The 24484-nt window shown below is 38.0% G+C and overlaps 2 protein-coding genes across 2 annotated transcripts; both read right to left on the bottom strand.

Moving 5' to 3' along the window:
* Positions 1-1075: 1075 nt before the first annotated feature.
* Positions 1076-9610, bottom strand: LOC306867583 (hyaluronan and proteoglycan link protein 4-like). Its single transcript, XM_079413333.1, has 5 exons — positions 9075-9610; positions 6575-6683; positions 3546-3908; positions 3154-3456; positions 1076-2174 (listed from the first exon to the last, which is right to left on the bottom strand). Exons 1-5 carry the CDS (start codon positions 9189-9191, stop codon positions 1819-1821), a joined length of 1248 nt encoding a protein of 415 aa, XP_079269459.1. The 5' UTR covers positions 9192-9610; the 3' UTR covers positions 1076-1818.
* A 1321-nt stretch (positions 9611-10931) lies between these two features.
* On the bottom strand, positions 10932-22935 carry LOC306867334 (transmembrane 6 superfamily member 2-like). Its single transcript, XM_079412937.1, has 10 exons — positions 22636-22935; positions 20429-20532; positions 15995-16092; positions 15806-15909; positions 15473-15555; positions 15269-15393; positions 15084-15185; positions 14899-14991; positions 13481-13600; positions 10932-11665 (listed from the first exon to the last, which is right to left on the bottom strand). The coding sequence occupies exons 1-10, from the start codon at positions 22719-22721 to the stop codon at positions 11456-11458; spliced, it is 1125 nt and encodes a 374-aa protein (XP_079269063.1). The 5' UTR covers positions 22722-22935; the 3' UTR covers positions 10932-11455.
* Positions 22936-24484: the final 1549 nt, after the last annotated feature.

Here is a 24484-nt window from a genome sequence, read left to right as displayed (position 1 = left end):
AAAGACCATGGCCTTTAGCATCAGATGGTGAGGTCTACCTGGACAGCACTTACTAGCTGGCCACCGTTACATATATATGTATTATTGACTTGATTTCTATCTTAACCAAGGGGTTTTGTTGGATAGCGTGTCTCTGTTAGCTCCTGCTGAAATGGGAATGCTAACAGATAGAATTCCTTTCACATCGCACAGCATTTTCGCTTTCAGAATAGATGAGCAAATTATTTGACACCTTGTGCCTGGATAGTACATGATGTCTGAGTGTTCAATTTTCACTTTGTTTTTTCCTGTCAGCAGGTAAGAAATGAGACAAATATGGCACCTTTTGAGATCTGATTCAGTTCTGTTAGCACAAGAGGACGTGCTCAGTTGTTAGGGGTTAATTAATTTTGACGTTTTCATGTTGAGGGAAGATTAAATCTATCAAATGAAAGATAATGTAACCATCTCAAGAGAAATATTTTATAGTTGTCTTTCTATACCCCATCTTGTTGTCATGAGAGTAGCACAATATATGTGATATAATGCCAATTTCCAAAAGAAGTTAGCTTTTTAGAAATGCATTTACTGTTTTTAAGAAATTTTGTGTTTCTTAGACATAGTATTGCATATAATTTAGTACTTATTATATAATGTTCAGTCAGAGTTGTGTTTTTCTGTATTGTTTAGAATGCTTAGATTCTTGCATTCAAATTCGCTACATGCGCTAAATACAACCAGAAATTCTGAGCATATAATGAAACCTATCAGAGTAAACAGCCTAATTTTAGCAGTTTAACAAATGACTGTTGCTTTTCTTTCAAATTAATGAGGCCTCATTAATGATTAACGCTGTTACTATGGAAATGTAAGGGTCACTTATGTGATTCTGGCAAAGCAACAAACATTTTCTCAAGTGTTTTGCAGACTGTAGACACAAAGTGCATCATCGCCGGGAGCTTGTGCCCAAGACAAATCAAAATAGCAATGTGCAATTTGTTAGAGCCATATTCAGCTATTGTCATGGTTACCGGTGACATCAGGCAATTCTGTGCCCTGCATCCACAGTCGTTTAGAGAATTGACAGACAAACGCGAACAGGTAAATAACTTTAATCTAAACTGCATTATCATAGACAATATTGTGCAATACTGAATGGACAGTGCAATCAACCACTAAGAGGTAGTAAAGCAGCTGATGTAAGTCTGTCATTCACAATATTTTAGCTTTATCACTGTAATAAACATCTAGAAAATGTCATGCCTAATTCTGTTATTGCTTGCAAGGTCATTCAAAATGTATAAAAAATGAGTGTCTAATGTTATGTGCATAGTAATTGGCAAAGCTAATCAGTTTTGATACTTGCTTAGATGGCAACAACAAATTTTAATAAGTAAGCTAAGCCCAGCCAAGCTAGCCAGTTCATGCTAGCATCTGATGCATATTTTGTCCATTATCACTTCCTCATAATCAGGTCATTGAGGACTATTGCTAATGTGCTATACTCATTATAAGGCTAAATTAGCTTTCCTGCATTCTAAAAGCGCTTATTAAAGTCACTTTTGTCTTCCCTGGGAAACAGCAAAAGAAAACAAATTGAAAACCTGAAGGCTAAGTTCTGCATGCAGGGTATACTGTGAAACTAATGTCTCTGAGGAGAAAAGTTGCTTACTTTCTCAATTTAGAGATGACTGACACCTCATTTCAAGCAAATTATACAAGTTCAATTATGCCCCGAGTTCAGCGCTAGCCTAGTTGCCTAGTAGCCTAGCAGGTGTGCAAAAAGCCTTGTCTGTCAAACATAGAAGCCATGATGCTAGTAACTAATATTGTGCACTTTCAGATGCTTCTGGTGCTGTTAGCCGGTTTGGTTGTGGTTTCTTTTGGAGCCTGTGTTGACTGGATATCAGTGTTCCTGCGGAAGCAGTAGACTCCGTAGAGGCGGAACTTTTTATCAGGCAAACCTAGGTTTCGGACACCAGGTTCTGGGCCCCCGCAGCGGGCCCGAGGATTGACAATGGGGTAACGGATGCTGCCATCTTCCACCCAACCCGCCTCACAACGGTCCAAGAGCTGGATCTTCCATGCAGCGTATAGTTGTCCAACTTTGGCAATCACTGCGTCGTCACGCTGACATGCTTTTACTGCCTCAAGGTAGTTTACCTTTTTAAAACGTTTGAGGAAGTAAACACGTCCTGCAAGAGAAACACAATTTTATGAAAAACAACAAAAGCTGTGAGAAGATTATACAACAGCTTGCCATAAAGGTCTGACTCGCTGGAGTAGCAAAGAAAGAAAAATGTTCCAGTTGAATATTCCGTCAAAAATACTAATTCAATTCTTCTGGAAAGTAGACATTTTACTGTGGAAGATCTTGAAATTTGGATCATGATTTCAAAGCCTGCCTTCATCATGATGAAATAGCAATGCATTTTTGTTCAGGCCTGGCTGGGTGAGTCAAAAGAAACTAGAGAAAAGGAAAGGGCAAAGGAGGAAACATTTCAGACCGCCACTTGTTTTTCAGAAGTCATTCATTGATTTTCTGTTTGTTTATGTGATGGCTGACTGTTAGGGCAGCACATTGTCTCATATTTCCCACTGGGCCATATGCTAAATTTCCAGCAGCTGGTCAGTGTAGGGGTATTATTGAAAATTGCCCTAGCTATAAAGATTTCAGGACAAACTGTCCTCTCTAATAGCCCACTTGGGGACAAAAGAAAAGCCTTTTGGCTCTCAATGACTTGACTGCGAGTGGGTCTGAAGAACTGGGCTACCAGTCTTGTGTACCCACTGGATCATACAGCACTTAGTAACAAATGGTCTGAACCATGGCCAAAAATACAGTTTTCTTCCTGAAGACAAAATCAATTCAACTTTCATCTGTGCAAACGCCAATTATTCCCGCATGGTCACAAAGTGAGACTGCACCCCAGAAGCTGTACTAAATCATAGTTTCCCTGAAATCTGATTTCGATTTGGCCAGTTTTCCAGGAATTGATGCATTGATCAGTTAAGACTCCTTCATTTGTGGCACTGGCACCATTTATTGGACATGTATCAAACGGAAGGCAGTGAAAGGAGAAGCAGGAGGACCTTCTTAACCGGAACCTGGTCCAACTGCCTCAGGCCAGAAAAGATCTCTAATAAGCAATTCAACCCTAGGCAAACACTCACCGTTGAGGTTCGAGGTAAAGCAAAAAGCATCATAGCGTTCGTCGTCTTTGTGTCTGTAGCCATAGTTGCGGACCCCTGGAGGGCTATCCTTGCGGCCACATTGGTCTCGAGGATGGGAGATGGGGTACTGGACCGAGCCATCCTCTAACCACCCGGCGTTGCACCAGTCCAACCCCTCAAGCCAAGCCTTGTGGAGTTGCGCATGAGAGGCCAGAATTGCATCTTGCTGTCGGCACACTTCCTCTGCCTGGTGGTAGTTCAGCTTGTAGCGTCCGGATGGAGGGTAGTATGGGAACACCACACCTTTGAAAAATGGTTCAGAGAAGTTGGTTCAGTTGGAATATGACACTTTATTCAATCTTAGTTACCACAAACAAAAACAGCTCCCTGACCTTCAAGGTCTAGATTGACAAATCCTGTGTCGTCCTCCATGTCATTGGTGACCTCACACTCATAGCGGCCGTAGTCTTGCAAGGTGATATTGTGAATAATAACTGAAGCATCTCCTGGCCCTGCCCGTTCCAGAGACACTCGACCATGGTAGGACCCAAATGCCTTCTGTTGTTGCCCCAGCTCTACAAACACGTCTTCAAACTGGAAAGCATCGGAAACCTTCGTCCATTTGATGCGGATGCGGTTAGGGTCGACGTCCTCTGGTTCATGGTGGTAACGGCAGGGAAGGGTGATAGTGCCACCGCGATGAGTGACCACCTTACCTGGAGCAGTCTGGACTATCACTGCCCCTGTATCGTCCTCTAGGGAAAAAGAGAAAGAAGTTTCCACTTTACACTATATGAATGATCATTATCAGAGTGTACCTGGGAATCAGTCCCATAACTTTTGAGTTCCTAGCACCATGCCAAACTTCAGAAACTTCAAGAGGGCCACATTCAAACCAAATTAGATTCAAAGTGTTGCAATTATATTTGAATATGAATTACAGTTGAATTTTTGACATTGAGACAATTCCTGTCAATGTGACTGGAATTTACCCTATTTTTAACACAAATTTTCTTAAAGGTTTTGAGACTTTGCCGAATAAGGTTTGGGTGAAAATTAACTTTATGGGACTGTGGAAAAGTATGCAGTTTTGTGGTTTTCTTTTTCATGCAGTTCATATGCAAATAAGGGTCATTTTCATTTCAAATATAGCCAAATCTTTTAGTATTCTTTGTGCTGTGTCCCTTTCAATTGAATGAACTGACACATCACATCAGTCTAAAATCTCCATATTGCATGAATATCCTTGAAGAGTGCCAATTGTAATGCAGATGCAGCCCTCTTGCTGAGTACTTTAGCTTTACCTGTTGCGCTAAATAAGCATCTGATCTTAAAACCAGCTAAGAAAAATTAATAACTATGGCATTAAAAAAGACATTGAAAATGCTTAAATCCTTCAACTTTAATTCCCACAGAATCCTTTGCTTTTGTCTGAAGGCTGCTCAAAGGCACTTGAAGCATAGCTGGATCTCCAAGCCACCAAGTCTTAAAAGTGTGAAATGCAGCTATCAAACAACATCTTCTCTGATAGCTATCCAAAATTTTCCGGACAGACCTCAAGGGCCGTAATCAGTTTTGACATCTGCTCATTTAAACTGTCAGCTGGATATCTCACACTCTGAAATGTTTGTTACCACAACACCTTTTCTTTTGAAAGCAGGGTTGCCAAACATGTCCAATCATTAATTCAGCCAGAGACAGCTAAAGAACCAGTATTTCATCCGAAGCAAAGGGTCTAAACTGAGAGCAATGTCACTGTAACCACAGACTTTTTGAAAGTAATTTGCAGCTGCCAAAGTAAATGTTGGGACCATGCTGTTAGAAGACAGCTAGTGCAACAGATTCAATTAAAGACCTTTTTTTCTTGCTTGCATAAAAATGAATACCAAACGAAGAAAAGTGACCTAGTTGACTTGAAACTGATTATAAAGCATGTTTACCTGCAATATAACTATCAGATGTTGCATATTGCTTTTAAATCCTATCACTGTAAAAAGTACGGAAGCGTATTGCATTCACTTGAGGAAAAAAAAATCTACTCTGTTTTTCTGAATTAACGAGTTAATTATCTCAGAATTACGAGATAATTTTTAAAGAAAAAAAAAGTTTTTGCTCTGTTTTTCTGAATTAATGACTTAATTATCTCAGAATTACGAGATAATTTTTCATTAAAAAAAGTTTTTGCTCTGTTTTTCTGAATTAATGACTTAATTATTTTTATTTTATTTTTAATGAAAAATTATCTCGTAATTCTGAGATAATTAAGTCGTTAATTCAGAAAAACAGAGCAAAAACTTTTTTTTAATGAAAAATTTTCTCGTAATTCTGAGATAAGTCGTTAATTCAGAAAAACAGAGCAAAAACTTTTTTTAATGAAAAATTATCTCGTAATTCTGAGATAATTAACTCGTTAATTCAGAAAAACAGAGTAGATTTTTTTTCCTCAAGTGAATGCAATACGCTTCCGTAAAAAAGTGATGTTGTCTTAACTTAAAAAAATTGAGGAAACCCGTTGCCTTAAAATTATTAAGTAAATAATAATAGAAAAAAAAAAGGTTAAGTGGCAATTGACAATTCACTTAACTTATACTTTTTTTATATTAATTACTTAATAATTTTAAGGCAATGGGTTTCCTCAATTTTTTTAAGTTAAGTCAACTTGTCACTTTTTGCAGTGATAAGAAGCCTATTTATGATATATTGTGTGTCATCAAGCAGCACGCAGACTCAACCAGAGTGAAACAAGCAAAGTTTCACAAAAGTAAAATATTTCATTGTGTTTGGGGCAAATATCTGCACTCCTTGAATGGTGAATTTGGGGGCTGTAGCTAACTGCTGTAATCACTGTAAAAAAAAAAAAAAAAAAATTGTTGTTTCATCTTAAAATAATTTGTTACCCCGCGGACTTAAAATTTTTAGTTTAGTCAACTAAAATATTCCAGTTGTCCCTTAAATTAACATTGAGTATCTTAAAATTTCAAGTTGACTAAACTAAAAATTTTAAGTGAGCGGGGGTAACAAATTATTTTAAGTTGAAACAACTTTTTGAAACATTTTTTTTTACAGTGTACTTGAGCTTCGAGTAGCTACTACAATTGGGGTTCGTAAGAGATTTTCTTTTAATACCGCTGATGGACAGACACTGAACTTGCAAAGTGAGGTTATACACTGAAGATCACTATCGTGGGTGGAGTGGTCTCTGTCAAAATTTACATTAAGTGCTCTGAATATCAATGCACTTACACAATAATGGTATTTATTTGTTGGCCGCATGTTTAACACGGTCACAAAATGTTTTTCTACAAGTAGGCGGTTGTCGGTAGGTATCATAACCTTCTTCTGCTTACGCTGCATTTGCAGATTTGCCTTCTGCACATTGTGATCTGGGACACCTGGTATAAAGTGGCACAGAAGTTCTTACCCATTACATGAACCACTCTCCTGCGTCCTTTCTCCAAGTCAGCTGGGTAGGTGGTCACAAAGGGTGAAAGGAACAACAGCGTGCAGGTAATGGTTTCCAAGTACAAGATCTTTAAAAAAACACAGAACAACTAGAGTTTCTTCACATTGCACACAAATGAGCTTGGTTTTGTTAATTTTTGACTAAATCAGACACTATCTGGTCTAAATCTACTGCATTGATAATGATGTACAGTCGTGGTCAGAATTATTGGCACCCTTGGTAAATATGATCAAAGAAGGCTGTGAAAATGAATCTGCATTGTTAATCCTTTTGATCTTTTATTTAAAAATTCACAAAAATCTAACCTTTCATTGGATAATAAGAATTTAAAATGGGAGGAAATATCATTATGAAATAAATGTTTTTCTCCAAAACACATTGGCCACAATTAACTGCACCCTTTTATTCAATACTTTTTGAAACCTCCATTTGCCAGTTTAACAGTTCTAAATGTTCTCCTATAATGCCTGATGAGGTTAGAGAACACCTGACAAGAGATCAGAGACCATTCCTTCATCCAGAATCACTCCAGACCCTTCAGATTCCCAGCTCCATGACGGTGCTTCTTCTCTTCAGTTCACTCCACTCATTTTCTATAGGGTTCAGGCCAGAGGACTGGAATGGCCATCGCAGAAGCTTGGTTTTGTGCTCAGTGACCCATTTTTGTGTTGTTTTTGAGGTTTGTGTTTGGATTATTGTATGGTTGGAAGATCCAAACATGGCCCATTATAAGATTGCTAACAGAGTCAGTCACTTATTGATTTTTTATCTGTTGGTATTTGATAGAATCCATGATGCCATGTGTCTGAACAAGATGTCCAGGACCTCCAGCAGAAATATAGGCCCACAACATCAAAAATACAGCAGTATATGTCATTGTACACATGGGGTACTTTTTATCCCTGTGTTCACCAAACCCGTCTTGAGTGTTTGCTGCTAAAAAGCTCACTCTTTAGTTTCATCTGACCTTAGAAGCCAGTCCCATTTGAAGTTCCAGTCGTGTCTGTTAACTGAATATGCTGGAGGTTTTTTTGGATGAGCTAGGAGAATATTTCTTGAAACCCTCCCAAACAACATGTGGTGATGTAGATGCTGTTTGACAATTTTTTTTAAGGTTTTCTGACCCTGAAACTCAACCTTTCTCTACAATTCTCCTGCTGTGGTCTTTGGAGAGTCTTTAGCCACTCAAACTCTCCTCCTCACCGTGCATTAGGACGATATAGACACATGTCCTCTTCCAGGCAGTTTCGTAACATTTTCTGTTGATTGGAAATTCTTAATTATTGCCCTGATGGTGGAAATGGGATTTTTGACTGCTCTAGCTCTTTTCTTAAAGCCACTTCACTAATTTGTGAAGCTCAATTATCTTTTGCTGCACATCAGAAATATATTATTTGGTTTTTCTCATTGTGATGGATGATTAAGGGAATTTGGGCTTTGTTTTCCCTCCTATTTATATTTCTGTGAAACAGGAAGCGATGGCTGGATAATTTCATGTTCATAATCACCCTGGAGTGCTCAAAGTCGTGGCCTAATGGTTAGAGAGTCGGACTCGTAATCCAAAGGTTGTGGGTTCGAGTCTCAGGCCGGCAGGGATTGTAAGTGGGGGGAGTGAATGTCCAGCGCTCTCTCCACCCTCAATACCACGACTGAGGTACCCTTGAGCAAGGCACCGAACACCCAATTGCTCCCCGGGCGCCGCAGCATAAATGGCTGCCCACTGCTCCGGGTGTGTGTGTTCACTGCTGTGTGTGTGCACGATGGATGGGTTAAATGCAGAGCACAAATTCCGAGTATGGGTCACCATACTTGGCAGTATGTCACTTCACTTTTAAAATTGTGAATATGAAGGGGAATATACTTCAGAGATATTTTACTCATAAGAATTTCAAGGGGTACCAATAATTGTGTCCAACATGTATTTGAGAGAAAAATGTATTTCATAATGATTTTTTCCCCCATTTTCAATTGTTTTAGTTCAATGAAAGGTTAGATTTTTGTGATTTCTTTTTTAAATAAAAGATTAAAAGGATTAATAATGCAGGTTTATTTTCAGAGCCTTCTTTGATCATATTTACCAAGGGTGCCAATAATTCTGACCACGACTGTATATACCAGCATGATACAAATGTATCTGGTTAGGATCAGTTTTGCAAACATTAGGTAGAGTCTAGAGTCTGTTATGGCAAAATAATCAGATTTCTGCTGTCTGAACAAATTCAAACAGTGTTGTTTCACAACGTAGGCCTCCCCTTTCTTCTTTTATGTAACATGATCCAGACCACACATACACACACACTATGCAGCACTGACACCTGCCCAAACACATTATATATGACACAACGGAATCATACATCCTCCTGCTCCTCAGCTCCCCTTACAGCATCTTCTACCGCAATGCACTGCGCATTATCAAGGTTACCGTAGTAAAACCAACACACATGCAGTCTGAACTCACCAACATCATGACAGGACGCGTTTTATGTTGAGATGGTATGAAGTTATTATTGCTCCAGTGCACTGAGGCGCAGCTGTCCCGGTTCTGACTCGGTTTCACTGCAGATGTCTGTCGCATCTCATCTCAGTGCTCAACTCTTCTGCTGACGGTGTCAGCGCTGGAAGACTCACTTACACTACGACTGAAGAAAAGCTCTTCGTGTTAGGCTGATATAACCTTACTGTATGCTCGTCTTTTTATCGGACGGTGTACTTATAAGTTGTATTTTGTATAGCTAGCTTTGTTCAATATTTGTAGCTTTACTCAGTAGTTTATTTAGTAACTTTGTCGTGAATATTAAACTCCAATAACCTCAACTTATTTTTAACCACTTTGCTATTCATTATGTGAACTCGCAAGGTTTTGACTCTGAATATCTGATAAATAGAGTGTATTGTATCGTGAAACTAATATGATGTCGTATCTTGTCTATAATTAATAAATGTGCTGTGTTCTCTTTAAAAGTGGAGTTTCGTACTTGTGTCACATACTTGTATACTAGCTGAAGTATACCGGAAGGGGAATTAGCTCAGATGGTAGAGCGCTCGCTTAGCATGCGAGAGGTAGCGGGATCGATGCCCGCATTCTCCAAAGCTTTTCTTTTTTTCCCCCTTCTCTAAAAGTTATGATTACATTTTAATTTAGCACTTAGTGACTGCTCGTAAGTATCTATAATATACTGAGACTAAAATGACTAGACTTTGCGAAGTAATTTATGCAAGAAGCCATTTAGTATGCTAGGCTAAGTATCCATAACTAATGCGCTAGCGTTATATGAAGAGTTTATTTGCAAAAACAGATAACGCCGTTTTAATATTTTTTTTTTATAAATCATGTTTTTTATTGTGCTATCGTGTTTTTATTGTGTTAGTTAGCTGTATTTCTTTAGTTATTATTATTTAATCAAAACCACCAAACCGCGGTTTGATTGATATTAATTGCAATGCAGGATTTTAAAAAAAAAGAAAAAAAACATGATTTTTAAACATTTTTAAAAATTCGCTGTTATCTAAAAATGATCTGTTAACTATGAGTTATCTGTTTTTTGCAAATTAACTCTTCATATGGGTTTAATTTTTTTATATATATAATTTGTTTTGAGCAATTTTACACATTGCAGTTAATTACAATAATATGTGTAATATTTAGTTTTTCCATTCAAAGCTTGACTTCTTTATTAATGCTGATTTAGTGCGATTTTGTAACAGTATTTGGTACATATTTGTTATGTCTTGGAGTGATTATTATAGACTATTTTAAGTGATCCTTTGACATATTTTGAATAAAACGGTGGCGTTTTAAGTGTTATACATTACATTGTTGGCTAAAACAAGGATTTGATCATTTTTGTATTCTTAAATCTTTTTATAAGTTTCAGTTGTATTGAAAAGCAAATAATAGGCTGTTTGGCCTATTCATTTCATTGTGACAACTATTGTTGTCAGTATGTGTTCAATGAACTGTAGCATTAATTTTCAGTGTGTTCAGTAGCTTATTTATTACTGACTTTTAAAAATAAACCTTAGAAATATTCAGTGGAGAAGAAAGGTGCTAATTACCCCTAGTCTCCCCTATACAGAAATATTTAATATGACCTCCACTATGTCAACACTGAAATTAAATTATCCGCTAGGCTAGCTTGACAGAACTGATTTGATGCCACACAGAGCACTGTTCGTGTGTGCAAGCAGAAATTTTGTGCATTGCTCCTCATCAGCATGAAAAAGCTGCTGAGCAAGGATTGCTTTTAAGGTTAGTTGTAGAACTCAACCCTGCTGACGTGATCATGTACATACAGCGTATCCAGATGAAGATCTTGTAAGGATATTTTATTACCTATGAGACGAGTCAATTATTCAAGAGAAAGTTCTGGCATGTGTTACATTTAAGATGCAACTGTGAAATTTGTGTGGAATAGATGGATAGAACTAGGAAGATACACCAGAATAAGAAACGTCTAGTTGCAGCACATGAGATTTTGACAGTGAAGGACAGAAGGCTAATAAACTGCGTTGTTAAAGGTGTTGTGTCAAGACAGGTAGAACAAGCCATGGTTTAATGATCTCAGCTTCATGCAATTTAGAGTTGTTTTTCTCATGAGGAATTCAGTAACAGCCGTAGCTCTGGCAACTGACACAATCAAGACGTTTCAAAAGCAAAGTCCTGTAACCTACGTGATTACCAAATTAACAGGAACCCACTGGAACACATTGTGGCAATTTAACACAATTTTAAATGCACTCTTTCTAAAGGAATAGTTCACCCAGCATGAGCAAATGATGACAGAACTTCAATACTTGTGTGAACTATCCCTTCAAGGTCAATGTTTTTTATCAATCGATTTAACTTAATTTCTTCTCATTGTTAGTTTGGCCCACAGGTGCGATGGAAAGGAAGTAGTCCGGCTCTCGTTTGCAACGCAGAGCGAGCAGTACAGGACCGGCCGCATACATCAGGTTGAGGAGGAGGACGGGCACCAGGGTCGTGACGGGAATCCTGTACATTTCTGCAGTGCGTGAGTGCAGCGACGCTCCAATATGAGACCACTGGCACTGTGGTGGGCAGAAGCACAAGATGTTGTTTTTGTGGGTGAGTTTTATAAAACTGATAAGACAATTTTCACCTGGTAAACGAAAAAAAAGTTGAAAAAAATTCATTAAATTGAGGGAAGGACTTTTGGTCACCCAGGGGTGCATTTCCCAGACAATGACATTGTTGCTTAAAGGAATAGTTCACCCAAAATGGAAATTCGGTCATTAATTACTTAGCCTCATGTCGTTCTAAACCCATAAGACCTTTGTTCATCTTCAGAACATGAATTAAGCTATTTTGAAGAAATCCGAGAGCTTTCTGACCCTGCATAGACAGCAATGCAACTGACACGCTCAAGACCAAGAAAGGTAGTAAGGACATCGTTAAAATAGTCCATCAGTGGTTCAACCTCGAGAATACTTTTTGTGCGCAAAGAAAACAAAAATAATTACTTTATTCAACAATTTCTTCTCTTCCGTGTTTGTCTTTAATGTACGTTCACTACAGTACCACGACGCATGTATGTGGTGCTGCTGACGCAGAAGCCGGCGTTCTGACATAGAAACCAGATGTGCTGCGCCTTGATTGCAAGGAGAGGAATGCAAACGCATGCATCATGGTACTGTCGTGAATGAACACCGAAGACTGACACAGAAGAGAAGAAATTGTTGAATAAAGTCATTATTACTGTTTTCTTTGTGCACAAAAAGTGTTCTCGTAGCTTCATAAAATTAAGGTTGAACCACTGATCCTTACTACCTTTCTGGGCTTTGAATGTGTCAGTTGCGTTGCTGTCTATGCAGGGTCAGAAAGCTCTCGGATTTCATCAAAAAATCTTAATTTGTGATCTGAAGATGAACGGAGGTCTTGCGAGTTTGGGACGACATGAGGGTGGGTACTGAACTATGGTGAACTATCCCTTTAAATCGGATTGGAGCTCAATTCTGCAGGGCAGTGGTTCTCCAGGATCCGGATTGGACACCGCTGTCTTACGTTATTATTCACATGCCCACTATTCAGAAAGGGTGGTGTATATACAGTCTAAGTCCATATGTCAAACAATATGCCATACTTCTAAACACAGGCCGAGAGCTGTAGTTCTAACCATGCCTGTTTATGATACCTTTTGCGAATGTTCTTTGGAAGTATGACTTCAGCAAACACTGAATCATTGGACTATGTTGGTAATGACGAAACTTGCTACCATAGTTGGCTAAAAGTGGCTAATGCACCCCATAGCACCTACATATCAACACAAATCCTAGCACTGTGGCTGCAAGTTCTCTACAACCAAACACCACTCATATTCCTTCAATGAAATACAAGAATCTAGTTTTATATTGTACTTTTGTAAAGTTCAATGATAGGGGCATAATGAGGTCTCATCCAAGACCTTGTAATGTATTTTAGAGGCCTCTGCCTATGGGTAAGTAGAGATGAATAGACCCCAATGACGTCCTCTCAGCTTTGAGGAGGCATTCGTTAGTATGTCGAGCTGGAGATCTACAGTGAAACTCCAGTGTAGTCCTGTTCTACTGGAGGTCTTTGATTAGGAATGCTGACTGCTCAGGCCTCGTACTGGGAATTAATGGGTTGCTGGATGAGCTTGTTAAGACCAAGGCTTTGATCGTGGTACTGTTTGATGGTGCCTTTCTATAACATCAGCATACAGTAGACAGAAATCTCTAGATTCTGCCAGAAACTATGGAGGAAATACAGTATACCTCAATGGTTGTTTCTAACTTGAACCTTAAAATTTACAATTTCCAACAGATGTTTTCTTGCTTTCTTCCCACAGCTTTGACTCAATATTGGAGAAGTTTTTCATGTCTTACCTGTAAAATGGCACCTGCAAAATATACCGTCCAATCGAGCATCCACGTGCAGCCAGGTGTGCAAAGCCCATATGCAAATGAACCCAGCATTGGAAGCGCATGGAACAGGAGCAGCAACATCTGGAGACGAAAAGACATCGTGCAACAAGTATTATTTCAATCTGTGTGTCAACACTACACGCCTTGCCTCTACACACCAGTGCTTTAATGGCAAATTAATGCAGTCCAACTCAATCCCCAAGGGCACCAGTGCTGCCACAGCAATGCACTCCCGCTGAATACAGATCGGCCCGACTGCATTGAGTTCTCACAATCATTCATACTTATTGAGGCTTAAAAACACAAACATGGGCGCATTACCCACGATTATACTCTAAACAGAGCCTGGTTGTGTTGCATAGCACGTGGTGTCTTTCAAGAAAGTTATAACAAGCTGTGAAAGTCATGTTCGCCCAGGAATTCAGATACATCTTAAGATAATTTACTTGTATTGCTTGATTTTAAATATCATATACAGTGGTACTGAAGGCTATTTATTTTAGTAAGTATTCATGATTCATGAAGTATTCAAAGTATTTTGATTTTATATATATATATATAGCTATAAATAAGTAAAATATATCTGTGCTTATTTTATATGTATATGAAATTACAAATAAATATTTTAATACATCATTTTGTTTTATATACACACAGACACACACTACGCGCACACTTGTGTGTGTGTATATTTTTATGTATAAAATAATATACATTATTGTTTTATATATAAAGTAAGCACTTTCAATTATGCATTGCAATTAGAATCGAATCAGTCACAGATGTTGAATTAGAATTTGAGTAGAAACATTACAAGGAATTTACCCTGCCCTATACATATTATATAAATATTTTCACCAGCACCTGGGCGTCCCTGACTGCACAGGTATTATGCGATCGATGCAGGTTTCTGTCCTCTGTACAAACATACGTGTTGGTGCGCCCTCGTTCCTTATCAAACACATTACCACACATGTCACACTCTCTCCTTGTTTGAGTTGATGGAGGGGCTCAGCCAGGATGGGTAGGATTAGCTTATCAAGTCACAGCACATCTCATGCCTGATTGATGGGCCACCATTGTGCCAGGGTTCCAGCTAGAACAAGGACTTTTGATAACCTATTGACCAAGCTAAAACCCCAATCTAAACAAAAACAAAGGTACATTCGATACCTTTGTGCTCACGCTGAGACAGAGGGGATATTCTTGGACTACCCAAGGTGACAATAAGCCACCCACCTTATTGAGTGCTAATGATGAGTAATACCAATCTAGCTACCGTACAGTCATTTAGAAGCAAAGTGGGCTGCATGTGCTGAATGTGTTGACCTGAAACTGACTGAATTTGATTACTTGAGAATATGTGAATATCTACTCACCATAACTTTGGGGAAGCCCACAGGATCCTTCAGATATGGTTCATAGTCTGTCACATATCTGTTGAGGATTTCTAATGGGCAATCAAGAATGGCCTATATGGAGAAAGATATGAGTTCCTTTGTCCCAACAGATTTTGACTGAATTATGGAGATTATACGCAAGCATATGGTGAGCACCAACTTACCAATCCTCTAAAGATAGTGAATCCCATGGCAGCCACTAGATAAACCACAAAGAGAAGATCCAAGGGGCGCCAGATCAAGGCTTTTTTCTGCTCACGTTCAGCCTGATAGATACAAGCACCATGTTACTGATTCTGTAGAGAAAATACTAACCATTGACCAAGGTCAACGGTGTCTGGTTCTTCACCTTGGATGCTCCCACAAGAGGCACATCCCTTGGCCTGGAGAACAAGGAAACTGCTCCCCATATGGGCACCAACAGAAACGGCATGTTGAGCCAGAAGGCAGGACGGATCTCGTAGCCATATTTACCTGCATATAAAATGTATTTGAGAAGCATGTTATGTACTATTCAGCAGGAATTTGCAATCGTTTATTTACTTTGACTCACCGACCAAGATTCCAGGTACAAACACAATCATGTTGGCACACAGCGATCCAGCCCAGAAAAGACCCAATGTGCGGTATTGTTGCCTGGGATGATAGGAAACACTAATTTAGGAAAATCCTCCTCCTTTTAAACATCACAGCATGTACTTTCATGTCATGTTCTTGCCAGATAGTGTCAAAACGTTATTTCAACTTGATCCAATCCTTTGAATAAAACCTCTTAACATAGATGTTACAACATGAAACAACCTTAAAAAAATGGCAGACTATACATCTCATTTACATCTTTGACTAGAGTACTGAATGGCGTACAGAGTAGGCGTAATTTACAAACCTGTTTGACATGCGGTGTATTAGCATCAGGTAGAGGATGAAGTGCACTATACCATCCCAGTAGCACATCATGATAGCATATGGCGTGCCAAGATACGGCTCCCCCTGAAGAACCAGCAATACCATCGCCAGACAGGTTTAGACTGGGTAATCGATAACATCAACTTTTCTTTCTCTTCATGATACTGACCGTTTTCTGGTAGAACTCCATGAACCCTGAGGTGAAGCCATCGTATTCTAGAGCGCTCGTGAGGTCAATGACACACGTGAAGGAAAACTCTGCAAAAACTGAACAAAAAAAAGATATTAAGTATATACAATAACAGTCTTTTCTTTTGCTTAGTGATAAAATGTTTGTGCTTTAGATGTAGTTAGTGTATGTTATGTAAGTGAGACATCAATTCATTGCAGCTTTCCGATTTTTACTTTTGGTCAACTGATATTTTGATAGAATACTCAATTCTGATTGGTCAATTGTGTGTGGTCCTATAGAATACTCGATTCTGATTGGTCAATTGTGTGTGGTCCTATAGAATACTCGATTCTGATTGGTCAATTGTGTGTGGTCCTATGGAATATTCGATTCTGATTGGTCAATTGTGTGTGGTCCTATGGAATACTCGATTCTGATTGGTCAATTGTGTGTGGTCCTATAGAATATTCGATTCTGATTGGTCAATTGTGTGTGGTCCTATGGAATACTCGATTCTGATTGGTCAATTGTGTGTGGTCCTATGGAATACTCGATTCTGATTGGTCAATTGTGTGTGGTCCTATGGAATACTCGATTCTGATTGGCTCATGGTGACATTTAGTGGTCTCATATTTCTAATAAGATAGTGAATATGGAGAATTTCAATAGCAATGCTGTACAATTCTTTTGGTTGACATTGTAGACTCATTTTTAGATAATATACAGGTCATGCAATAAGTGGAATATTGTACAGTAAGTCACATTATTGGATGGTTATATATTTTCCACATATTCTCGTATGCAAATGTCACGTATAATTAACGTTATGCAAAACTGGCCTGAAATCAAACAATAGACCATTTTCTTCCTCAGAAAGTGACAAACTGCTCTTGTCTATAATGAAAGAGAAATTTTCATTTACTTTGTTCAGTTACAGGGCTTAAAGTTCTCTGGCGTGCGGCGTTTGGCTGCGTCCTACATTTGAAAGTTTTGAAAAGGATATTAATTTACCAGTAAAGACTGTATGTGTGAAAGGGGCTAAACTCTTCCTCTGCATATGTGGGAAAACTGCGTTATCTCACTAGATTTGTAACGTAAAACGTTAATAAACATGTGCCATAAATCATTTATAAACCTTAAATATTTCTAATTAAATTATGCCATAGATTGTACATTGCGATTTCAAAATAAAAGTTTCTGACTTTGCATGTTGCATTAAAATTAAATGGATTTAAACGTCGTTGAATCACATGAAACATCACCTCTGCAGGTATTGTTTTTAATAATATAGGCATATTACATGCATTTTAACAGTGAAACCATGTAATTAACAATAAAACTATGTAATTACTTGGTTTTGATACTTTATTTGAGCCAATTATTATTGCCTCACATTAGTTTATATATAAATATAGTCATATTAAAGCCTGTTATTCAGCTCACAATTTTCCAAGTGTCTGATACAGCTTTCTTTCTTCAGGTCAATTATATATTCATGAAAAAAATCAGGTTGAATACAGAAAGCAGTAACTTTGCCATAGTATCCTTTCAAATGTTAAAGTTGCCACAGTCATTGCGTTCGTGGCGTGTGCAGCACTTTATATGTACCATTTTGTTTTATTAGTTTATTTATCAGGTAGTTTCAAGGAAAATCATTTTCAAATGTTTTTTGTTGTTGTTTGTTCGCCAAATAACCCTGTGTATGTGAGTGACATACATACTGCCAAGTATGGTGACCCATACTCGGAATTCGTACTCTGCATTTAACCCATCCAACGTGCACACACACAGCAGTGAACACACACACACCGTGAACACACACAGCAGTGAACACACACACACACACACACACAGCAGTGAACACACACCCGGAGCAGTGGGAAGCCATTTATGCTGCGGCGCCCGGGGAGCAGTTGGGGGTTCGGTGCCTTGCTTAAGGGCACCTCAGTCGTGGTATTGAGGGTGGAGAGAGCGCTGGACATTCACTCCCCCCACCTACAATCTCTGCCGGCCCGAGACTCAAACCCGCAACCTTTGGATTACGAGTCCGACTCTCTAACCATTATGCCATGACTTCCCGTATGTGTCCACGTATGTGTCCACCCCCGCAACCCCCCAACCCTCAGAAAAAAGTTCAGGCTCAGGATTTTTTTTGCTTTAACCCCTGCAGTTATAATTGCAGGCTTTGCAAGAAAACGCAGCTCCCCCTCCTGGGATTATGAGCTCGGCTTCATTGCACTTTCGAAACGCTGAATTGAAATGTTTTCGTCTTTAACTCCTTCTGTGATGTGCCGAGAGAAAAATCTCACTAAGATGTTGCAGCACTCAACTGCCCTATCAAGAGTTAACTAGTCCACCTTTATTCTCGCTGTCTTTATTAAAAAGATTTCACTCTTACCGACTATTGATTTCTGGCAAGATGGAAGAGGATAATGATATCTGCTAGTGGAGGTGTGAACAAGAAATTTATATTTGGAGCCATGTGATGTTTTTTTGTTTTTTTTTCAGGTTTAAAGTGCAGCTGTCCCAAAAGGGCACTTTGCGGAGACAGCGAATACCCCATGTGGCATTTCCTAAGCATCTGGGTGACAAATAATGAGTGGCAGGGGACATGAAGAAGGAAAATTCTTAAACATGGAGGCAAAAATAATGACTTTAAATGTCACCACGGAAAGCTCAGACACAGGATTTAACGGAATAGTTCACCTAGACATGAAAAATCTGTCATCATTTACTTCACCCTCATGTCGTTCCAAAACCATATGACTCTATTGGAACACAATGGAGAAGTTTAGGGGATTGTTCACGCTGCTCTTTTTCATATAGATAAATGGTGAGCTGTAAAGCTCGAAAAAGCTCAACATAATGGAAAGTGGCCTAACTGATAACTTTCAATTTAGGTGAAATATTCCTTTAATAGTTGTCGAAGTTTTCAAGATGGAATTCATAGCTTATTATGAAGGAAACCATGGGTGTAAAAGTAAAGACACGTGTGTTATTGTAACAAATACTTTTCTTGTATCCAATTTCATGGTTGGATTTCTAGACTAGATATTGTCCAGTGCAATTCTTCTAGCGTCCACGAGTATCTGACTGACAGCTTCATAGATATAAGGGCTCAGTGAGAAGTGCTGTATTGCCATCCGCTGAGCACAGATGCACAGTCTGATACTGACGTTCTCACTCTCCGTCTTTCTCGCTTCCCTTTTTCTCTCCAAGCCCTTTTAATCCATAGGGGTCTTGGTTTAGTTTACTTGCATTACAGGTGCGATAATGGAATTATCGTCTCCTTTATCACGCCGGGGTGAAATGACACGCTGTGCCAGATGACATTTTCACCTCTCAGTCACTCTAACCCATAATAACACCACTTTCTTAAGCTGAATTTCTAGCATTACATTGCAAAAGCTCACATTTTTCTGTTGTGTCCTAATACGAAGCAGATTGTCACTGCACAAGAGTTTGTGTTTATTGATTTGAGGATTTCGCTTGGTGTTTCCTCAGCTATAGGCACTTCTGAGGACTTTTGAAACTAACCTCTCATAAGGTGTATTCTTTTCAGATTAGTTTTTAAGTTTGTCCACAAATAGTGGACATACCATGGGTCACAGAAGAATTTTGTAAGTTCTTGTCTGGCATTGTAAACATTTTGGTGGAGGACATGGCAATTTTTCCCCCTTTTTTCGGAAAATTGTGCTGATGTCACCACAACTTCCACTGGTTTTTGTGTAAACATCCTTGAACCTTTAATACGGTGAGAGAAAATGTCAATGAAATGCCAGTGTCTGCATTCCACGATACTAATGAGTTTAAATGACCTCATTCAGTGCAGCAACAAAACAATTAAAGGGATAGTTCACCCAAAAATGAAAATTCTGTCATTAATTACTCAACCATTTCAAACTTGTAAGACCTTCGTTCTTCACAGAAACACAAATGACATGTTCAAGACTCAGAAAGGTACGCACGTCTCGTGAACTTGCAGACTGACATGGAGGAGAAGAAATTGTTGAATAAAGTCATTATTTTTGTTTTCTTTGCACACAAAAAGTATTCTCGTAGCTTCCTGAAATTACGGTTAATTTTACTATATTTTTGATGAAATCCGAGATAGTAGTTGCATTGCTGTCTATGCAGGTTCACAAAGCTCTCGGATTACATCAAAAAATCTTAATTTGTGATCTGAAGATGAACGAAGGTTTGTACGGTTTTAAAAGGACATGAGGGTGAATATTAATGACAGAATTTTCATTGTTGGGTGAATTATCCTTTTAAATAATTCATGCAGATCTAACCTTAAACAGAAAAAATTTGGTGTTTTTGAGACTTGATCATATTACTGATCATCTGTCGTTCAGATGTCAGAAAGAAATGAGGATATGCTGCATATTTCAAGAGTTAGCCAAATCAAATCAGTGCCAGAGCTCATACCGTAGAACAAAGGATCTTTCGGAGGATTGTAGCGAGTAGCGAGGTAGACCAAGAGGAACACCGCCACAAGAACAGCCACCCCAATTTCCAGAATAACCACTGGCCTGTAAATGCAAAATATTATGAATATGAATGAACATAATATCAGACTTAACTTGCTGTGTCTGGCCATAGTCTTTAAATAGTCTAAAAAAAATTACTGTGGTCCATGGCCATGGCCTGTCTATCTTTTTTGCGTAATTTTACGCTTACGTTTTTGAGTTCGCAGAGTGCGAAATGTTCACGATTTCTCTTCTGACAACACCGACATACAGCAACAAAGTGTTTTAAAGGAAAGACAGAAAAAAATAGTAAGAATGAGGAAAATTAAAGGGATAGTTCACCCAAAAATGAAAATTCTGCCATCATTTACTCACCCTCAAGTAATACCAAACCTGTATGAATTTCTTTGTTCTGCCGAACACAAAGGAAGATATTTTGAAGAAAGTTTGTAACCAGGCTGTGTTGGGGTACCATTGACTTCCATAGTAGGAAAAGAAAATACTATGGAAGTCAATGGTGCCCCAGAACTGTTTCCCACATTCTTCAGAATATCTTCCTTTGTGTTCAGCAGATCATAGACATTCATAAAAAGGGGGGGGGGGGGGGGGGGGGGGGGGGGTGATTATTGATTGTGTTTCTTTCTTGTGTATCTATATTGTAATTATTGTACAGCCGGCGGCCGTTAGTAAATGTGCTTTAGAAATAAACGGAACTTGAACTTGAACTCATACAGGTTTGGAACTACTTGAGGGTGAGTAAATAATGACATAATTTTTATTTTTAGGTGAACTATCCCTTTAATAGGCCAAAAAGTGGAGGGATCAAAAAAGAAATGTTGAAAAATATTTTAACCACTAGAGGGTACTAAAAGCCTGAACGCGCTTGAAACTGACTTTTTTTTAACAAGTTTACCTATTATTGTTACTATTATCATAGTGGCATTGATAAGTATTAAATATTTAATCAAGAATATGCCCTTCAAGCCTATCTTAAAGGACACCATACTTTAATAAATTATTTTCTGATTCATTTTGCATAGCGGCTTGTCCCCAATTACCACACACCTATGTGTATTCGGCCATTTTCTTTCCTGTCTTCAGTAAGTGAGCAGAGATTAATGGTTTGGCAGAGAGAACTGTAATTATTCCAACACCCAGAGCACCAAATGAGATGGGGGAGCATATGACAACCATCCTGCCTTTCTGAGACATGATTACTGTTGTATGAGGAGCTATTCAGACAGAGAACATGTCTTATTGTCAACATGAGAGTCAATACAGCCTCCAACAGAGACAATGGTTGTTTAAAATGAATAAATGTTGGCATAGACGTACAGTGCAATAGCATTTCACTCACTACCCTTGACTGAAAAATACAGTACAATACAGACATTTAATACAGTTTCTTTAATAGGAATCAATCTATATAGTGTTTTATTTTTCTATTTGTTCATTCAGTTTCTTGAATGCTCCTGCTAAATGCACCTATTATACCTGAAAATAAAACACTGTTACCCCCCATATATATAAAAAAAACTTAAATAAGCTACATACATATATATATATATATATATGTATATAGCTTATTTAAGTTTTTTATATATATGTATAATTTACATCAATTGTACTGCTTTGGAGCTCCCACATCACTTAAATGGGTGTAATGTTGTGAATTTAATTTAAAAAAAAAATTTATAATAATAATTACAATAAACCTATTGTTTTTTCTATCAATAAAAGCAGTAGCTTGAGTCTAGAACAAATCAGTTACATTTTGTTTTTACGTTTTTGTGAAAGTGATAACATAAATGCTTTAAATCAGTGTCTGACTGTTATTTTGTGAATAATACCATATGCTTTCACTGCCCTCAAGTGGAAGAGATAAAGAAATAAGAGACATTTGAGTAATAATCTTCAAATAGTACCATATTTAATCACACAAAATGAATTCTACAAATATTCCTTTAATTATGCTTGTAATATAATCTGTTTGCCATAATACAATATCTAAAAAGAGTCAAATTTAAACAGCAGGGCTGCTATTAAACTAATGCCATTAATGTGACCAAAGAGGTTATTTTTAAAATTATTAACACTTTAGGCAAGTTTTTGTGCTTTTTGATAAGAAATTATTATATTAGCCTTATACGTTACAAGAATACTCACTCTTGACATGCTGGAACATTGTTCATAGTGTAAAGGACACCAAAAGCCGTCAGGGAAAATAGAAAAACGCATATCTCCTGTACCATGATGTTCGCTATTCAGTTCGTTATTCAATCCAAGGCTCCACAGCAGATAATCTACAAATTGTTAGAGTAAGATTAACAATATTAATGTTCAATATATCTTGAAAGTCTTGGGGACTTTGCAAGTCAATGAATATTATGTAGGTCTCTTGTGTTATAGTCGAAAATAAACACATCTACTTACCAAGGACACCCTCTCCAAAAATTGTGCATAACCCAATTTACAACGGCGCTGTGGGGGCCGCGTTATTATAGGAGAATAATCAAGCCAAACAAAGGCGCTTTTGGAAAAGTACATAATTTGATTTTGTCATACATTTACATAATCGTCTTTACTTTTGGTCTAATTTGTCAAATGCCTGTGTGCCAAAAAAGGAAAGCTCTGCCAAAGCCGTGACAGGCAAAGAGGCTTTGTGTGGTTATGTGTTGTTCTGTAAGCTCAAGAATATACTTGTGAAGTGGACTAGGGGGATTTCTAACATTATTTGATAGATTAATGGGTTAGAAATATTTGCTAGAGATACTAAATTATTATTGGACCTATAATTACTCTTACAAACAGAAATTGTGCAGTAGCATACTACACGTCACCATACTGTACTATTCTGTAGGCTACTATAGTGTAAAGTGCAGGATCTGCTTGACTGCACTTTATATTGAACTATAGCTAAAAGCTATAAACTGTGATAAACTACTTGGTACATTTAAAAAAAAAAAAACCTTTGGAGATAAATCATATGTCCACCAGGGTGCGCTTTCATGAACCAAAATTATTTTTGATTCATTTTCATTTTGACTGAATTGTTGAACTGTCTCAAGACAGGGGTGTTTTCATATGTCAGGATGGGGCAAGTTGTCACATATGTTTGTTGTAATTTTATACAGTTAAAGTTTCTGTTGAGTTTTTATACATGCCGGCCTTATCATTGCTGCAGTTTAATGGATAGTTTTGTGTTTCGTAATACAGTTTAAATGCATTTAATAACACCTATAATAGAGTTTAAGTGTGCAATTTTTGTTTTGCAGTCAAACAATGTATTTTAGTTCTGCAAACCAAACCTGAGAAATATCCACTGAAGTAACAACATGATTTATTTTCACTGCTTTATTACTTTTAACATACCAGTAGGCCTATGTAGAATACATTATTAGCTATAGACAGACATTTGTATTTATCTGGATGTACAATATACAATGATAAAAATCAAGTACAATATTACGCACCACTTCCCATATTTGTTTATGCAACAAACATTGTAACAGGTCGTATATTTTTATTCAATGCTGTTTAAAACATCTGCCTGACACAAACAAGAAAAATAATATCTTGCATAATTTATGAAACACAAATCCCTAATTAAGTGTAATAGAGAAATAACCTGAAATAATGACATTATCCCATGATCCCACAAGCAGTAGATGTTCCCACAGAACCCATCAAGGTTGTCAGAATTCCTCTCTCACACCTCTCTCAGCAGAATTCCATAAGGCCGAATCGAGTTCTCCACCATTGCTTTTTCTTCTTCACGAGAAGTGCCATCAGGAATCTGAATCAGCCAGTAATCGTCCCTGTTGCACACTTTCCTCAGTTCTGGATTGATTCTGTTCTGCAACAGGACTTGGTATTTCTTTCCGGTTTCTTTACATGTAAATTTCTTGCTGTAACTTTTAGCAGCCTCATTGATATTCCAGGTGGAATAAATCCCTCTTCCGTACAGTTCTCTAGGGCCTGCTCTGTAATTGGATTCAATGATGGATTTAGCATT

This window comes from Barbus barbus, assembly GCF_936440315.1.
Source record: "Barbus barbus genome assembly, chromosome: 49".
In the NCBI taxonomy this organism is placed as follows: domain Eukaryota; kingdom Metazoa; phylum Chordata; class Actinopteri; order Cypriniformes; family Cyprinidae; genus Barbus; species Barbus barbus.
Note: the sequence above shows the minus strand (reverse complement) of the source record. Positions and strands in the feature narration are given on the sequence as shown.